The sequence below is a fragment of the Caretta caretta genome, chromosome 7 (genome assembly GCF_965140235.1).
Source record: "Caretta caretta isolate rCarCar2 chromosome 7, rCarCar1.hap1, whole genome shotgun sequence".
Taxonomy (NCBI): Eukaryota; Metazoa; Chordata; order Testudines; family Cheloniidae; genus Caretta; species Caretta caretta.
The window spans coordinates 25518510-25535576 of record NC_134212.1 but is presented as its reverse complement, the minus strand read 5'-3'; the positions used below and the strand labels follow the sequence as shown (position 1 = coordinate 25535576).

Genomic DNA, 17067 nt, shown 5'->3' with positions numbered 1-17067 from the left:
CTATATTGAAGGAAAAACAATGGCTCTGTCATAATCCGGATAACTCTTTGTGGATTTCAGAAAAGATTATTTTCCTTTGCTGTAGGTGCGATGCCAGGTTGCAGAAGTGATTATGGAACAAAGTAGACAATGTTATTTTTCAGAACAAGGAAGCAATGGTATTTTTCCAGTCAAGTCTAAAATTACTTTTCATAGCCCTCAAGGGTGGCCATTAACTATGTAGTGGTTATTGAAAATGGTTCCTGATGCCATACTCGCAGCTGAAAATTTGCTCATTACAAAAGTGCAAAACCTGCAACTGAGATTGTATTTAACATCTAATGAGACCATGCTCCTCCTTTATATATTCTACAAACACTTCCCGTTTACGTCAGTTACCTAGCTGTGGAAGTGCTTGACGTTCTCATGGACCCAGAGATAGAGGCCACTTTTCTTCAATCTTTTAAAAAGAAAACTAAAACACTATCAAATATTCACATTATAATAATGTTATATTTTCTTCTGATATTGGTCTCTTATTCAAATATAATATTCTTTGCAGAGATATTGACTTTAAAAGAAGTTTTCCAAATTGCCAGCAATGGTAAGTACACCTTAAAAGTTTAATTTTCCTGTGAATGTTTGTATGACAGAATATAACATCAGGAGGTAGGGTGGGGATTTAAAAGGGATTTTCAAAGAACATAACTTTCCTAGCTTTCTTTGAAAATCCCAGTCTCGAGTCTCAAAGGTTTACGGAAAACTGGAGTCATAAAATTAGTTTGTTTGGTGGCAAGGTGAGCCTCCATAGCCCTGCCCTGATACTGCTCACCCTGCCTCAGTCCCCTCCACCACCCACTTCCCAGGAAACTCACAGATAGTAATCTCTCTTAGCACCACATGGCAAGGTATTAGTAACAAACTTAGACAATAGTTCTGAATGCTACATAAACAAAAGAATCTTCTGCTTCTCCTGGGCCCAGGTCTCATTTCTTTTCTGCTCTCCTACAAAGCACTGACTTTCAGGGCTTTTTTTTCCTCTGGGAGTCTCCTATTTTCCAGGGCCAGGCACAGGAGCAGCTTCCCTCCTGTAACCCTCAATCCTTCTTCAACCTATTAACCTGGGGATTACCCTTCTCCAGGGCTTACCAGAAGAGCCAACTGCCCTTCTACAGCTTTCTACTCTAACTGAGCTCTCTTGCCCTTTGTAGTCATTCAATGACCCCTTCCTAGCTAGGTCTAATAATTGAGCAGAGCTATCTGATTCCTAGATGGGAGAGTAGCTGTTCTGTCACAGGCAAAGCTGGGCCTGACTCCCTTTAAGGGGCCAGTCAGCCTGTGACAACTTACTTACAATACCTTAATGAAAACATAACTGAAAATTAATGCAGTTACTACTAACTGATGGAAACAAAACACTAAATATAGTAAAATTAGAATGACAGCGTATTGTTGTTTAGGTCTTAGTTGGTTTATGAATTTCTGTGCTCTATGAAATAGGGATTTGCTTAATTAATGGAAGTTTAGTTCCCTAAAATTGCTATTTCATATTTATTTTTTCTGTGTTGGGTGCGGTAATGTTGGTTTAAAAATGTAGTTGGTGTTTGTTGGAGAGGGGAGAATGCACTATTTAGTCAGGTTTCAGAGTAACAGCCGTGTTAGTCTGTATTCGCAAAAAGAAAAGGAGTACTTGTGGCATCTTAGAGACTAACCAATTTCTTTAATGTTAACCCTTTTCGTATATGCTAATAAAGGGGACAAGCTTTAGATGGAATCTATTTTCTTTTACAGAATAGAATATGCAAATAATTTTATTAATAAAAGTGCTTCTCCATTTCAGAAACTGTCACTTGACCACTTTGAAGAATAATAGGTATTTAGGGAAAGTTTTCCTGACAGTTCCTGTTTCTAATTTTTGTGAAGATACTTGTATAGCTGTTTAGAATTTGTCTCCAGTTTAGGTTGCTAGAGTAGTAGAATGATAGTCAAGAGAACAAAAATTCTTCTTCAAGAGATGTCCTTGTGAGTGCTCCACTCCAGGTGTTGGTGCGTCCCTGCGCCTTAGCTCAGAGATTTTTACAGCAGTACTCGTACCGGTCATGCAAGCACAGAGCCTGCCTCCCTGCTCTGCGTGTACCTTAATAGTGCGCGTGCACGACTGGTCTCCTGAGTTCTTTCTCTACCGTCCCCGTCCGGTGCTCAGCAGACTCATTAGAGAATTTCTTCTCTTCCTTGTTCAACTTGTTTTCCCTCTTAGTTTAGCTTACCAGTAATAGTTAAGTACCCTTTCCCTTCTCTTCTCTTTATATAAAAAAAAAAAAAAAATTGTTCCTGTCAGTGAAGCCGCTTCTGACATGCATGGCTCTCCAGGTTTTAAGTGCTGCTCTAACTGTAATGATGCCGTCCCTCTTTCAGATGGCCATTCTAAATGTATTAAATGTTTGGGGGAGTCCCACATCCCCCAAAAATGTGCCCACTGCAGCAAGTTGAAATCCACGGCACACAAAGACAGGGAGCTGCGGCTAAAACTGCTCCTGCTGCAAAAATCTCTCGGACCAGTCTCAGATCCGGGCTCTGACTCTGCTGTACACTGCAGCCCCCCCTACTTCAAAGAGCCCAAAAAAACCCCTAAAAATAAAAAAAGCTGCGGCGGTCACACTAACCTCCCGGTGCCGAGGCTTCGGGCTTTCAGTTGCCGGCCTCTCACATGGCACTGTTCAGCACCACAATGGAAGCAGTGCCGATGTATACGAGCCTGCCTGACCCGCCACAGGCTCCTCTCGCTCTCCCGGCACCGTCAGCCTTTGAGTTAGCTGGCAGTGACAGAACAGAGGAATCCCACCTCACAACAAATTCCTCTCACTCAGCCCTCCCCTCACAGAGGCACTGTGGCACTGCAGTTCACACACACAAGGGGACTCCTGGTGTCACCTAACTTGCAGTCACCCCTACTTAACACCTACTTCTCTCTAGACCCTCAGGCAAGGTCCACACAGCTTTCCTCCAGTGATGAGGAATCTGGGTTGCGGGGAGAATTTTCACCTTATCAGATCTCCTGTCCACAGACCCCACTCAAGAGAGGTCATAGAAAAGCTGCCTCGTCCTACTCCGAGGGTCCTGCCCCATGGTGTGTGAACCCCTGGATGGCACCACCCATGCCCTTCCCACCACAGTGGCAATATTGGGCTCCTTATACTCAGGACCACGCTCATTATACCAGTGCAGCCAGGTGTGAGACCAGTTCTGCCTGATGAAGCATTGCTTCCTCCCTCCTTCTCTGACGTCTTCGGACAACTTCTCAAAATTTCAAGACCTGTTTAAAAAAGTTGCCAATGAGCTATGAATTAACCTGGAGGAAGTTCCTGAACAGCAGCATGAGCTAACTGACATCCTGCTGCCCTTGTCTTCTTCTAGAATTGCATTACCTATCAATGCTGCCCTTTTAGAATCTGCCACAGCCATTTGGCAAACCCCGGTTGCAAGCCTACCTACCTGTAAGAGAGTAGACCGAAAGTACTTTATTCCTTCCCGCTCCATCCCTTTCCGACAAGGACAGTAAGCGATTAGATCTGCTTGGATGTAAGGTATACACTTCTTCCACGTTGCAGTTTTGCATTGCTAATTATACAGCTGGTCTAGCAAAGTACGACCACAAAAATTACAATAAATTCATCGACTTTATTGATCACATTCCAGAAGAAAAGAAACAACAATTTACAGCCATAGTTTCCGAGGGACAAATCATCTCCCGCACTACTCTTCAAGCTGCCCTTGATGTGGCCAATACTGCAACACGGTCCACTGCCGCAGCAGTCATGTTGCACTGAGGGTCGTGGCTCTCCTACTCTTCCTTTCCCAGGGAGGTCCAGAGTACCATTGAGGATCTCCCCTTCGACGGTGACAAACTATTCGCCTCCATCACAAATGACGTACTCCACTCCGTGAAGGACTCCAGGGCAACTCTCCGGTCTCTAGGAATTCAAACCCCTATGTCAGGGTTCCCTTCCCCCTCTGAACTCTAGGGTACAGATGTCGGGCCCTGCATGAAAGACCCCCTAAGCTTATTTCTACCAGCTTAGGTTAAAAACTCCCCAAGGCACAAATTCTCCCTTGTACCTTGGATTAGGTAACTGCCACCACCAAGTGATTTAGACATACTCAGGGAAAGGACCATTTGGAGTTCCTACTCCCCCCAATATCTCCCAAGTCCCCATACTCACTTTCCTGGGGAGGCTTGAGAATAAACAAGATGAGCACAGACCAACCTTGGATTTTTTTGTTTTTTTTAGGACACTAAAAAAAAACCCAATCAGATTCTAAAACAGAACTTTATAATAAAAAAAAAAAGGTAAAAGAAGCACCTCTGTAAAATTAGAATGGAAGATAATCTTACAGGGCAATCAGATTCAAAACACAGAGAATTTTCCTCTGGGCCAAACTTTAAAGTTACAGAAAGAAAACCAGGAATACACCTTCCTCTCAGCACAGAGAAAATCACAAGCCAAAACAAAAATAATCTAATGCATTCCCTTGCTAGTACTTACTAATTCTAATGGAGTTGGATTGCTTGCTTCCTTGATCTGTGTCTGGCAAGCTCACAGAACAGACAGACCAAAACCTTCTCCCCAACCCCCCCCATCCCTCCCCCGATTTGAAAGTATCTTGTCCCCTTATTGGTCCTTTTGGTCAAGTGCCAGCCAGGTTACCTGAGCTTCTTAATCCTTTACAGGTAAAAGGATTTTGTGCCTCGGCCAGGAGGGATTTTATAGTACTGTATACAGGAAGGTTTGTTACCCTTCCCTTTATATTTGACACCTATGACCAGAATAGATACCAGCCTTACCAGCGACCACACTACCCCACATACACCCAGCAATTCCATAGATCTCACAAGCAACAGCAGCGCCAGAGATCCAGGTACCAACGCAACCGTCCCAACTTCTCGACAGCATCTCAACCCCCTCCAACCAATAAGCAAATTTGAAGCCTTGGTCGAGGGTATAGAAAACAATATTCCCACTTCAGCGCTTACACCGCCTGCCCCTATTTTTGGTCACCGCCTACACCCATTGTCCGATCAATGGAGCAATATTACCACCGACAAGTGGGCTTTAGAGGTTGTCACAGTTGGCTGTTCTATCCCTTTCCTCTCCCCACTTCCCATCCACCCACCCTCCCCGTCCCTCTTCAGGGACCCCTCTCACAAGCAACTGCTCCTCCAAGAATTACAACATCTCCTTCAATTGGGGGCAGTGGAAATCGTGCCTGAACAACACAGAGGGAAATGTTTCTACTCCCATTTCTTCTTAACAGTAGAAAAAAGAGAAAAAAAAAGGGGGGGGGGGGAGATGGCTACCGATCCTCAACCTCAGGCAGCTAAACTAATTTATCAAAAAGCAAAAGTTCAGAATGGTTACCCTCAACACCACAATCCCAGCCCTGGAGCAAGGCGATGGTTTTCAGCCCTCGACCTACAGGACGCTTATTTTCATGTGACTATTCACCCAGCCCATAGATGTTTTCTTGGTTTTACCCTCGGTTCTACACATTTTCAATATAGAGTGTTGCCCTTCGTCCTATATACTGCCCCCCCCCCCAGTTTTCTCCAAACTCCTAACCAGGGTTATGGCCCCCCTCAGGAAACGAGGTTATAATATTTCCTTACCTCAACGATTGTCTCCTCAAAGCCTCAGTGTTCGACGAAGCTCTTTGATCCATGCAGCTTACTGTCGCTTGCTTCCTTTCCCTTGGCCTGCAAATAAACAAAAACAAATCCACCTTATTTCCTACCCAACAAATGGAATTCATAGGAGTGCACATGGATTCCCAAACGGGAAAAGCGTCTCTCCCACTGAGTCGTTTCAACACCATAAAACTCGTGGTTACAGAACTTCGCAACAGTCCCCAGGTCACTACACAAGACTGCCTGCAACTATTAGGCCACATGGCCTTGTGTACTTTCGTGGTAAAAAATGCACGCCTATACATGAGGTGCTTCCAAGCTTGGTTGGCCACGGTTTACAGACCGAAAGTACACGCTCTAAACAAGCCTCTATCCATACCCTTCAGAGTCAAAGACTCCCTCCGATGGTGGACAGTTCCCTTAACCTCTGCTCAGGAGTCCCTTTTCTCCAGGACTCCCCATCACTCATAATGACTACCGATGCATCCCTCAAGGGATGGGGAGTGCACATTTCCCACCACGCAGCCCAGGGGCTGTGGTCTTCCACCGAAGTCTCCATACACATAAACGTCCTAGAACTGCGAGCCATACGCAATGCCTGCCGTCACTTCCTCCTATTTATTCAGAACGAACATGTTCGGATAATGACAGACAACATCGCTTGCATGTTCTATGTCAACAGGCAGGAAGGGGCTCGATCTAACTCACTTTGTACAGGAGCCATGAAGCTCTGGAATTGGTGCCTCACGAACAACATCGGGATATCAGCTGCCTATCTTCCCAGGGCCCTGAATACTGCTGCGGACGAACTAAGCAGACGTTTTCCCTGGGATCACGAATAGGAGATAAACAGGATCATACGCAATATATTTAGCGTTTGGGGCTATCCAACCCTGGACCTCTTCACGACTGCGAAGAACAAGAAATGTCCCAAATTTTGCTCCAGAGCGGGATTGGGTAAATGTTCCCTAGAAGATGCATTCCTGATCTCATGGGGCCCAACACTTAATGTGTGCTTTTCCCCCAAGACTGGTTCTCCACAGAGTTCTGACAAAGTTACCAACAGATCGTGCCACGGTAATTCTGATTGCCCCGTCACGGCCCAGACAACCATGGTTTCCGTTCCTCACCATAATGTTAATTCGCCCACCGATTTCATTGCCCCTCACTTCGAACCTCCTATCGCAGCAACACGGCCAATTTCTTTGCCCTCCAACCTGTCCATGCTTCGCCTCAAAGCTTGGTTCCTACATGGTTCTCCCAAAATGAACTAGCATGCTCTGAGCAGGTTCAAAGAGTGCTCCTACATAGCAGAACACAATCTACTCGCATCACCTATCTCCGAAAGTGGAAGCGATTCACACAGTGGTGCTCAGCTAAACAACTTCTTCCTACTTCTGCACCTCTTCTGCCCATACTTGACTACCTATTAGACCTTGAGCAATCTGGCCTTTCTTTCAGCTCCATCAAGGTCCATTTAGCTGCTATTACAACTTTTCATGACAAGATCGAAGATACCTCTGTTTTTGCTCATCCAATCACCAAGCGTTTTCTCAAAGGGCTCCAATCCCTATACCCGGACATTAAATCTCCTACCCTTCCATGGGACATTCACTTAGTATTATCCTGCTTAACTAAACAACCATTTGAGCCCCTAGCCACTTGCTCCCTCTTACACCTCTCTATGCAAACAGGATTCTTAGTGGCAATCGCCTCCGCCAGACGTGCAGGAGAAATAGCAGCTCTCATGGCGGACCCACCGTAAACACTATTTTTTAAGGACCAGGTTACCCTCCGACTACACCCTAAATTTCTTCCAAAGATGCATTCGTCATTCCACATCAATGAGCAGATACACCTACCAACCTTCTTTCCTAAACCACATGCAAACTCTCTTGAATCCACAATGCATACATTAGATGTACACAGGGCTTTGTCCTTATATTTGGATAGAACCAAGCCCTTTAAAAACTCTTCTAGACTCTTTGTCTCCATTGCAGAGTGCCCCAAAGAGACACCTATTTCTATCCAGAGACTTTCAAACTGGATTTCTGACTGTATCCGACTGTGCTATCAAATAAAGAAAGTTACGCCTCCAGCCAGCATCAGAACTCCCTCCAGTAGATCTGTGGCTACCTCCGTGGCTTTTCTACGCAAAGTTCCTCTGGCTGACATCTGTAAAGCAGCCATTTAGACTTCTGAACACACATTTGTTAAGCATTATGCCCTTACTCAAGGCCCTCTCTCTGATACACGATTAGGCAGAGCTGTATTATCTACTGCATTCCTACCAAATCCAAAGTCCCTACGTCCTTGAGAGACACTGGTTTTAAGTCACCTGGAGTGGAACACCCACAGGGACATCTCTCTCTCGAAGAGGAGGTTACTCACCCTGTGCAGTAACTGACGTTCTTAGAGATGAGTGTCCCTGTGGGTGCTCCACTACCCACCCTCCTCCCCTCTACTTTGGAGTTGGGGTAGCCTCCGTTGTAGATAAGGAACTGAGGAGACTGGTCGCACACGCACACTATTAAGGTACACTCAGAGCGGGGGGGTAGGCTCTGCGCATGTGTGACTGGTACGAATATGGCTGTAAAAATCTCCAAGCAAAGGCGCAGGGACGCACCAACACCTGGAGTGGAGCACCCACATGGACACGCATCTCAAAGAATGTCAGTTACTGCACAGGGTGAGTAACCTCCTCTTATTCATGAGATTTCATTTTTTAAAAGTTTGAGGTTTTAATTTTGGAGAGCTTTGTGTTCCAAGTGTCAGTGAAAGAAACCATTAAAAATCTAAGTGGTTTTATTTTGTTTCATTGAATTTAAATATTGTCCATTACTGTATCTTTTCTATGTTTATATATTTGCTTAATTTATTAAATGACTATAAGATATTAAATATTTTATTATTTAGATCATGATACTGCTATTAACAGATACAGTCGGCTGTCAAAAAGAAGAGAGAATGAAAAGGTTTGTGAGACGTACTTTTAAGCAGCCTCTTTAGAGGAGGTAAACCAAAATATTATAGAATAGACATAATCTCCAATGATAGCAAATAATATGCAACAGAGTACACTTTACTTAAAGTCTGATAGTTCAGGTTCTAATAGTCGAGACAACTTTGTACAGCAGACAAAAGCTGCTTTTGCATTGTAAGAGTGGCATGTAATATTTTTAAAATGCTGTGAGTCTAAGGATGCAATATTATATTCAGGTACATTTGGTTAAAGAGAGAACTCAGTGCTGGAAAAACAAAATGCAGGGTTTGGTTACCATGGATTCCTCCTCCATAATCTTTGGAAAAGGAGTCATGGGGCAAAAAGTGCCATTTCTGATATATGGTGGATTTTTTTTTAAGAGTAATGTTTCAGTGCTGGTTGTAAATAAACCTGTACAGAAAGGATATGCAAAACGAGTCACAAACTTTGTGACTTTTTTTTTCTCTTTAGGTCAAGTATGAAGTTACAGAAGATGTGTATACTTCCAAGAAGAAACAGCATCAGACCATGATGCATTATTTCTGTGCATTAAATACTCTTCAGTACAAGAAGAAAATAGCCATGCTGGAACCCTTGCTAGGATATATGCAAGCTCAGGTGAATATGTCAAACACTGAAAGTTGTAGCTTTAAAATAAGGTTGGAGAGTACCTTTCACAGCATTGCTGGTAGGAACTTTCTCACGGCATTGTTGGTGACTGTTGAGTAAATCTTTGGCACTGACAAGTATGCAGAGAAGCTAAGAATTGAATGACTATAGCAATGGTATGGCCTTCTCACCTCCAGAAGAAGGGTTTCTGCAGTTCAGTATTGAAGCACATTCTGAGGGAATGATATGGGGAAGCTTGTACTTTTACTCTCCTTTGGCAGCTGTTCTGAAGAAGACTTAGGGCTTGTCTACACTGCACTGCAGTGAAGACTATGCGGGGGTGTAGATCTCACTGAAGTCTTGTGATCTAAGTATCCCATGTGAACACTGCTGGTGTGAACTGAAAGGTACTGAATCTGTGTTAACGGAGTCCTGTTTGAAAGAGGACTATGTTCATGCAAACTAGGTACCTTTTTGTTCAAGCCAGCAGCGTCCATGTGAGGCAGTTAGGATTGCAACAGTTTGGTGCACTCTGCAACTGATGCCCCCCCTAGTTCTCACTGTGGCACAATGTAGACCTAGCCCTAGAGTCAATCATTGCAGTCTCATCACTGCTGGAATGCTGGAGGCACTGGAATGGTGTTCACAATCATTCTGGCTCAGTTTAGTAGCTAACTTAAGATAATTGTTAACAATTCAAATTTCTTTTTACATATATGTTCAGAGAGAATATGACAAATCACTTTCTGCCTCTGTCACTAAGTTTTAAAAAGAAACTGTAGCCCACAGGCTTGCCTTTACTATAGTCACTGCCTTGCCTTCATTATACTTAGCTGTTTTCATTATATTCAGCTGTAGCACAAGAAACCTACTGTATCCTGTAAGACATTAGCTGAAGCCTAAGCTAGCACAAGTGTGGTTAAGTAGGCCGTAACTCTTGGCATAGATCAACGATTACCTTTTTTGATTTTAGGAACAAAGAAGAGCTTGCTCACTAGTAGGAGGTAGAATGTTCCAGTAAGTGCTACCACAAGAAACATGGAAGTAGTAACCACAAATGGTAGTTACACCTATAGAAGAAGGACACCTCAACATTAGTAGGATGAGGAAATACAAAAAAGGAAAATGGCAAAAACTCCTATTGAATAATGCATTAGATTTAGTGGCCTCAGCATAACACAGAAGTTGCATCCCAGCCTGTGGGGCTAAGAGAGAGATGTAGCCCTTGAAAGGGGCCAGAATGATGGCCACTGGTAATGAGGAGGAAAGTGATGGTGATGAGGAAGATAATGACTAACGTTTCAGATTTTCCTGCAAGGGGTGATCTGAGTATATGGACATGCAGATGTACTTCTGTAGTGTCTCTGTCTACCTCACTGAGTTAGTGTTTGTGATTTTTTGCTAAATGTATAAATAAACTACTTGGAAATATAGAGGCGTTCCTATAGTGTGAGTGTTGCAATTGTGCACTTCGGGGTTCCCAACTATATAGTAATTTTCATAACACTGGGCCTGATCTTGGGGCAAGAACCTGTCAACCCTCAAAGTGATAACTGGAATTCTTAGATTATGTATTAATTATATTGATTACCAATGGATCAGGCTACAGAACTTGAGTCATCATTCATTTTCTTTGCTATGTGAGTATATTTGGTGAAACTCTGACCTCATTGAAATCAATAGCAAATCTCCCATAGATGTCACTGGAGCCAGGAATACACCAATCTCCTACTTTGTTTTTATGCAGAACTACCCATAAGAATAGTTTAAGTGTCTTTTAAAGTGAAGTCGCAATGAAAATTATTTTTGCTCAAACAGATCAAAATTTTGTAGTAAAAAACAAGCTAATATAGAGACCTTGTGAGAACATGTCATTACCAGAGAACTTAGCCTCCTCTTCTTTCCCTTCATAAAAGGATTATTTTACCCCCATATTGTGATTGAAATGTTTCCATGTTCTTCTTCAGTATGAGTACTACTGCTTCTCGTCTACAGCTCCAGCATAGAAGTAGGAACTAAATTTGAATATCTTCTGCTGTAAAGCCGAACAATACAGCTGCATTCTGTTTACATCTTATCTGAGCGGTGTTGTGAGGCGTGAAGGATATGTTCCAAAATCTTTAGATTTAGCGGGACGGATAGACCAACAATCACAATGATTTTAGAGTTCCTACTATTGGATCTATTACTAGGGTTTTAAAAGAACAGAAATAGATGGGTTTTGTTTGGTTTGTTAAGTGAAAGGTTTTTCTCTCTCTTTTAAGATAAGTTTCTTTAAAATGGGTTCAGAAAATCTTACTGAGCAACTGGAAGAATTTTTAACCAACATTGGCACAAGTGTACAGAAGTAAGTTTTTGTTCTTATTTGTTTAATTGTATCCTTAATGCCTAATTTTGCCTTCACTAATTTTCTTTTTTGAGTCTGCCTACTGCTACATCATCTCTGTTAATAACGCATTGTATTTTATGCTATTTTAGTGTTCGCAGGGAAATGGATTCTGAGGTAGAAACCATGCAGCAGACCATAGAGGACTTGGAAGTAGCCAGTGATCCATTATATTTACCTGATCCTGACACAACAAAATTTCCTGTCCATAGAAATCTAACACGGAAAGCTGGCTATCTGAATGCAAGGAAGTAAGCTACCTACTATTATTTTAAAAAGTCAGAAGAATTTTACTCATTTTAAAAAAAGGCACGTTGGATAAGGAAGTGATGTTTATAAAAACAGCTATATTGGACTGTACCTAAACATTTAATTGGTCAAATTGAACTAGCCACAGTGAAGCTTGATATGCTTCCTTTCTTTGTATTCTCCTCACGATAGATTGAGTTGTGGATTATTTAGCATTAATTTTTGGATTTTAGTAATTGGCCCACCTATTAATACTTTGCATTATTCATTCAGTGATCTTAAAGGAAAAGTAAGTGTTGTTAATGCCATAAGACAGACACTGAAACAGAGAGATCAGGTGACTTCCTCATAGTCACAAGAACCTAGCAGTCAGGAACAGAGACAGACCTTCTGATTTTCACCTAGTGGTTAGAGAAATTATGCTCTTTTGTTAATAAAAATTAATCCCCTGGATATTTGTGCCTACAAAAGAAATATGGAGATATATGTATTTATTCATTATTAATTGGGTTGTAATCTCTGAAAAAGCCAGTATTTGAAGGATTAATACTATATTATGTTGCTCATTTTCTATGTAAAATACAACTTTAGGATAAAAAGTTTGGGTTACAGTAGAATAAGAGTTTGTACTTCTGAAATATAAGGAAAACACGTTATGCATTATACTAAACAGACTTTTGTGAACATGCATGGCAATTTAAAGGAGTGCTCTTTGGCCCACTAGAGGGAGACATTATTCCACATATGTAAAGGCAACCTATTGGTTTTACAGTTGGTTAAAAACGAATGAAAGCTATAAAGTTTAGTGCGTGTGTTCCCAGTTTATACCATGTTCTGCATACATGGATAACTTCATAAAAATCAGTCTAATGTTACAACAACAACCTAAAGGAAAAGTACTTTCCTGACCTTGAACTATGAATTATTTAAATAGTTCAACTTTTGTAGCTAATGTTGAAGTGAGAAGATCTGTACAAAACCAAAGATGAAGTTCTAGTGTTGGGTATTCTCAGTGCAATACCCCAATTTATTTATCATGAAATTCCTCTTATATAGATCTGCAGAGGCTGTATGCTGTGGTCCATAGCTCCTGCAGTCTCTTCCTGTGAATCAAATAAATACTTGGGGTGGAAAGTGATGGATCTTTAGTTGGCTATGTTGATATTAATACTTGACATCTAAATTAAGTCTTCTCAGTGGATTAAAACAAAATGCATTGTTTTTGTTAAAGAACTCTTGATCCTACCACCAAAGGGGAAAGGAAAAAAGAAGACCCTTTGATTTTTGTGACCCATAAAGCAACGCTCTAAACACCACTGGTTAAAACACAATTGGTTTAACCTTTACTTCTAATTACGTTTCTTATAGCTGTAACAGTTGGCTAGCATATTACTTTTACATGGTTCATCATATAACTAGGATATTTAAACCAGTTTAGCTTAAAGTAAAAGGGTACAAATGGTGAAGAAACCAACTATGTTGTGTAAATTAATCTAGGACTTAGTGAAAATCTATTGGGTTTTATTTTCTTAAAAAGACTTGGAGGTCTTGTTTTTCTGATTTTCTTTTGTATTTTTCTAATTTAGAGGTCTGACTTAAATATGCAATCCACTAAATCAGTGTCTCCCTTCTTGTTTTAGTAAGACTGGGCTGGTGTCTTCCAGTTGGGACAGACAGTTTTACTTTACTCAGGGTGGAAACCTAATGAGTCAGGCAAGAGGTGACGTAGCTGGAGGACTTGTCATGGACATAGACAACTGTTCTGTGATGGCTGTGGACTGTGAGGACAGAAGATACTGCTTTCAGATAACATCTTTTGATGGCAAAAAGTTAGTATTCATTCTTATGATAGTGTTATCAGTAAATGACGCTATATTCATTAACTAACTGGAAAAAAAGACAAATTTCAATTTTGCCTGGTGAAAATTTGAACAGGGGTTTTTGTTTTGTTGTTTAAAACTCTGCCTTTTTTTCCTTCACCATATCCTAAACAGCCACATGGAGCTGCTGATAACAGGTTGGAATAATCAAAGCCCACAACAGTTCCATAACCATAAATGGTTATATTGCATGTTGAACAAGCTGTAATCTATATTCATTTAAACTGTGTGAACGTCACTTTTTATTTGGATAATTCCAAAACATTTGCACTGAAATCTGAATATGTATTAAGTGAGACTCAGAGTGCTAGCATGTGGGATAGCTTTCCATTTGTTGTTGGAGCAATGCTTCTGGGATTTAACCCTCAAATTTACTTTATTAACAAGATGTTTATTAGTATAAATACAGTATACCACAGTAAATACATTTATTATTATTACTTAGGTTTGTCCAGTTCTAAATAACTGAGATGTCAAACAGATAAAATTCAGTGTAATTCTTGCAATTTTTGCTGAGCGATAGTCCCGTTCAAACATTTAACATTCACTACAAACCGCAGAATCCTTCCATACAGCTTTAAGTGTAACCTCTTACTTCTGATGTCCATAGACTAGACTTTCAGGCATGAAATGCAGTCCTGGACTCGTAGAAAATGAGCTGTTGATTTATGTATGATATCTGTTAACTAAGTATGTACCCAAGCTTGAAGATACTTTTAAATAAGATTTGAACACAGCCTTAGCTGTTTGTATTGCAATTTCATTCTAAAGATCACATAACTCTCTTGAGCTATTTAACCATAACTTATAACAAAAATCCATTATACAGGTAGATGGTGTATTGTATTAGAAATGTAAATATTCTGCTATAAATTGGTGTTTTGAGATAATCAAGTATAAGTACTCTTGCATTCCCTACCATTGCAACCTAACATTCAGCCTTAGAACCATCCGGTGTTTATAGCATGTTGTTAGGGCTGAATTCCCATTGCCATTTGAACACAAAAAGATCTTGATTGTGCTATAGCACACTCTGATCGCCTATGAGACCACTTACAAAATTATTATACATATTTATAATAGCCTAACTTTTTTAACAAACGTGCATAATAACTTGCCTTGATGTTTTTCTGTTGATATTTTCTAAAAAACTGTTAGTCTTATACGCATGGATGTGAAAGTGATCTGAATAATGACTTTATATACATAGAAAATGTGAAGCGCTTTTCAAAATCCTTCATAAAAAGTTTTTTAAAACAATGTTTTTGTATCTCTATCAACAAAATCATCCATAGCTTGGGTATCTTTGATTCTTACCCTTCCCAGCAATTTTAAAACTGAGGTGGTTATACCAAAATAAGTATTGCTTTTTCATGAGAAGCTCCAAATTTAGCAGGGTGCAGCACAGCTTCTTATGTTTTCTTCTAGAAAGGAAGATTCAATATTCAGTTCTTTACTTTGTGCAGTAAGATCTAGATCCTGGAGAAAAAAGGTTGGCGCCATCTACATTAACACTTTTTTCTTCTGTTTGGACACTTGCAAAGCCCTGTCATTGTTTTGGGTATGAGTTAGTGAGCTGACTAGTGCTTGTGGGGCATAGGCGGTGGGGCTGTTTCATTGCTGTGTAGACTTTTGGATTCCACCTGGAACCCAAGCTCTGGGACCCTCACCTCACAGGGTCCTAGCGCCCAGGATCCAGCCTGACCCTCTACACAGCAATGAAACAGCCCCGAGTCAGCTGATACAGGCCAGTCACTGTATCTAGTTTCTGTGTAAACATACCCATGGATGTGAAACTGTCTAGCCTGTTTCAGCCTACCTGACTGTTCAGTTGCTGTGTGCGCACAGCTAGCACCTTTGCCTGATTTTTGCATAGAAATAAGATTGCATCTTCAGTTAAATCTAGCTTCCATTTAGTATGCATGCATAGCTCCCAGTGTTGTTAGTACAAGTTACATTCATATATCAAGGGGAAAATTTTCCTCAAGACAAAAAGTTACTGAAAGGATCTTTCACTTTCAAATAATTGAGCCTGAGAATTTTTTTTATTCTTTCTTCTTTCAGATCTTCAATCTTACAGGCAGACAGTAAAAAAGATTATGAAGAGGTAAGCTTACAGCAAGTATGTGGTTGTTCAGATGCTTTTTCTGATAATTCATTACACATAAGAAATATTCCTTAGGTTATCAAAGTGAATAGTGACCTGAAGATTTCTTCTACCCATACTGACATGTCAAGAAGGTGTCCCTTTATTTCTGCCCTGGAAAAAAAAATCTGTGCCAGCAAAAGTGACTGTCAGTGGGGACCTATAGGTTTAACTTGGAGGAAAAATTGCCAGTATAGTCATTGGCAATAAGGGAAACAAACACTGCACACCTTTTTGGGGGCAGTAGCGGGGGTGTATACTTGAGTCAGCCAGCTATAGAAAGCAAAAGAAAGCCCAAAATGAAATATCCTGAGTGCCATGTTGCAAAACAAGAGGAAAACCACATCCAAACTTTGTTTAAAAAGCATTCTGTCAAAAGATCATAGAATTAATGTTGTAAAAATCATGCTGTCTTAGTGGCATTGCTATAGTTATTTTTGATGGTAGCTTTAGAACCGAGTTAAGAAGCAAGCACAGGATCATCCATCCTTGGCAAGAAGCTCAGAGGCTGAGTATAGAAAGGCATTTAATGCTTTCAGTATCTGTTAGGAAGACTGCGTGTCTCACTGCCCACTGCTGGGTGATCAAAGAAACAAATACGTTTCAAACAAAAACTAAATGTTTGTTTGCTTTCTGGTTGCATTCCACACTCATTCTTGAGGTCCCTAGATCCACCTTGCAGCAAGAATGCACCTATCCTGGTGCCACTGATCACTCTTTCAATGAAAAACCACTCTTGTTGAGAGTGATTTATTTACATACAAGCGTCAGACCGACCCAGTTATAGTCGAAGGTCACAATGTAAAGGTTCTTAGCTGACTCTTCTCATCTGCTCTCTGCCCAGACTCTTCTCACATCTAGTGCAGCTCACACTATAGGTGGAAGACAACCAGATTTTGCCAATGTCCCCATCCTGGGATTAAACAGTCGTGCCATATACTTCGTGTCCATCCCTCCTGGGCTTCTCTCTTTAAGTCCAATCAGGGCTTTCCCCAGTGTCCCTGAACCTCCACCAACCCCTCCCAGCTCTGTCAGAATCTACACTGAGGTAATTCCCGAGCCCTTCTTTTCTCAGGCTTTTCAGCAGCACTTGTTTCCTTCCTTATCAGGGGACTTTCAGCCCTCCCCAGGAAACTTCCAACAGCTTGCTCC

The 17067-nt window shown here is 41.2% G+C and overlaps 1 protein-coding gene across 2 annotated transcripts in view; it reads left to right on the top strand.

The window, feature by feature from the left end:
- The window catches only part of APPL1 (adaptor protein, phosphotyrosine interacting with PH domain and leucine zipper 1), a 52168-nt gene that overhangs the window by 18540 nt on the left and 16561 nt on the right, over nucleotides 1-17067 (top strand). For both annotated transcript variants that reach the window (XM_048856743.2, XM_075130318.1), the window contains exons 6-12: nucleotides 542-583; nucleotides 8579-8637; nucleotides 9117-9263; nucleotides 11519-11601; nucleotides 11733-11891; nucleotides 13530-13718; nucleotides 15834-15876. In XM_048856743.2, the coding sequence (XP_048712700.1) occupies nucleotides 542-583; nucleotides 8579-8637; nucleotides 9117-9263; nucleotides 11519-11601; nucleotides 11733-11891; nucleotides 13530-13718; nucleotides 15834-15876 (722 nt within the window). The remainder of the gene's footprint in view (nucleotides 1-541; nucleotides 584-8578; nucleotides 8638-9116; nucleotides 9264-11518; nucleotides 11602-11732; nucleotides 11892-13529; nucleotides 13719-15833; nucleotides 15877-17067) is intronic.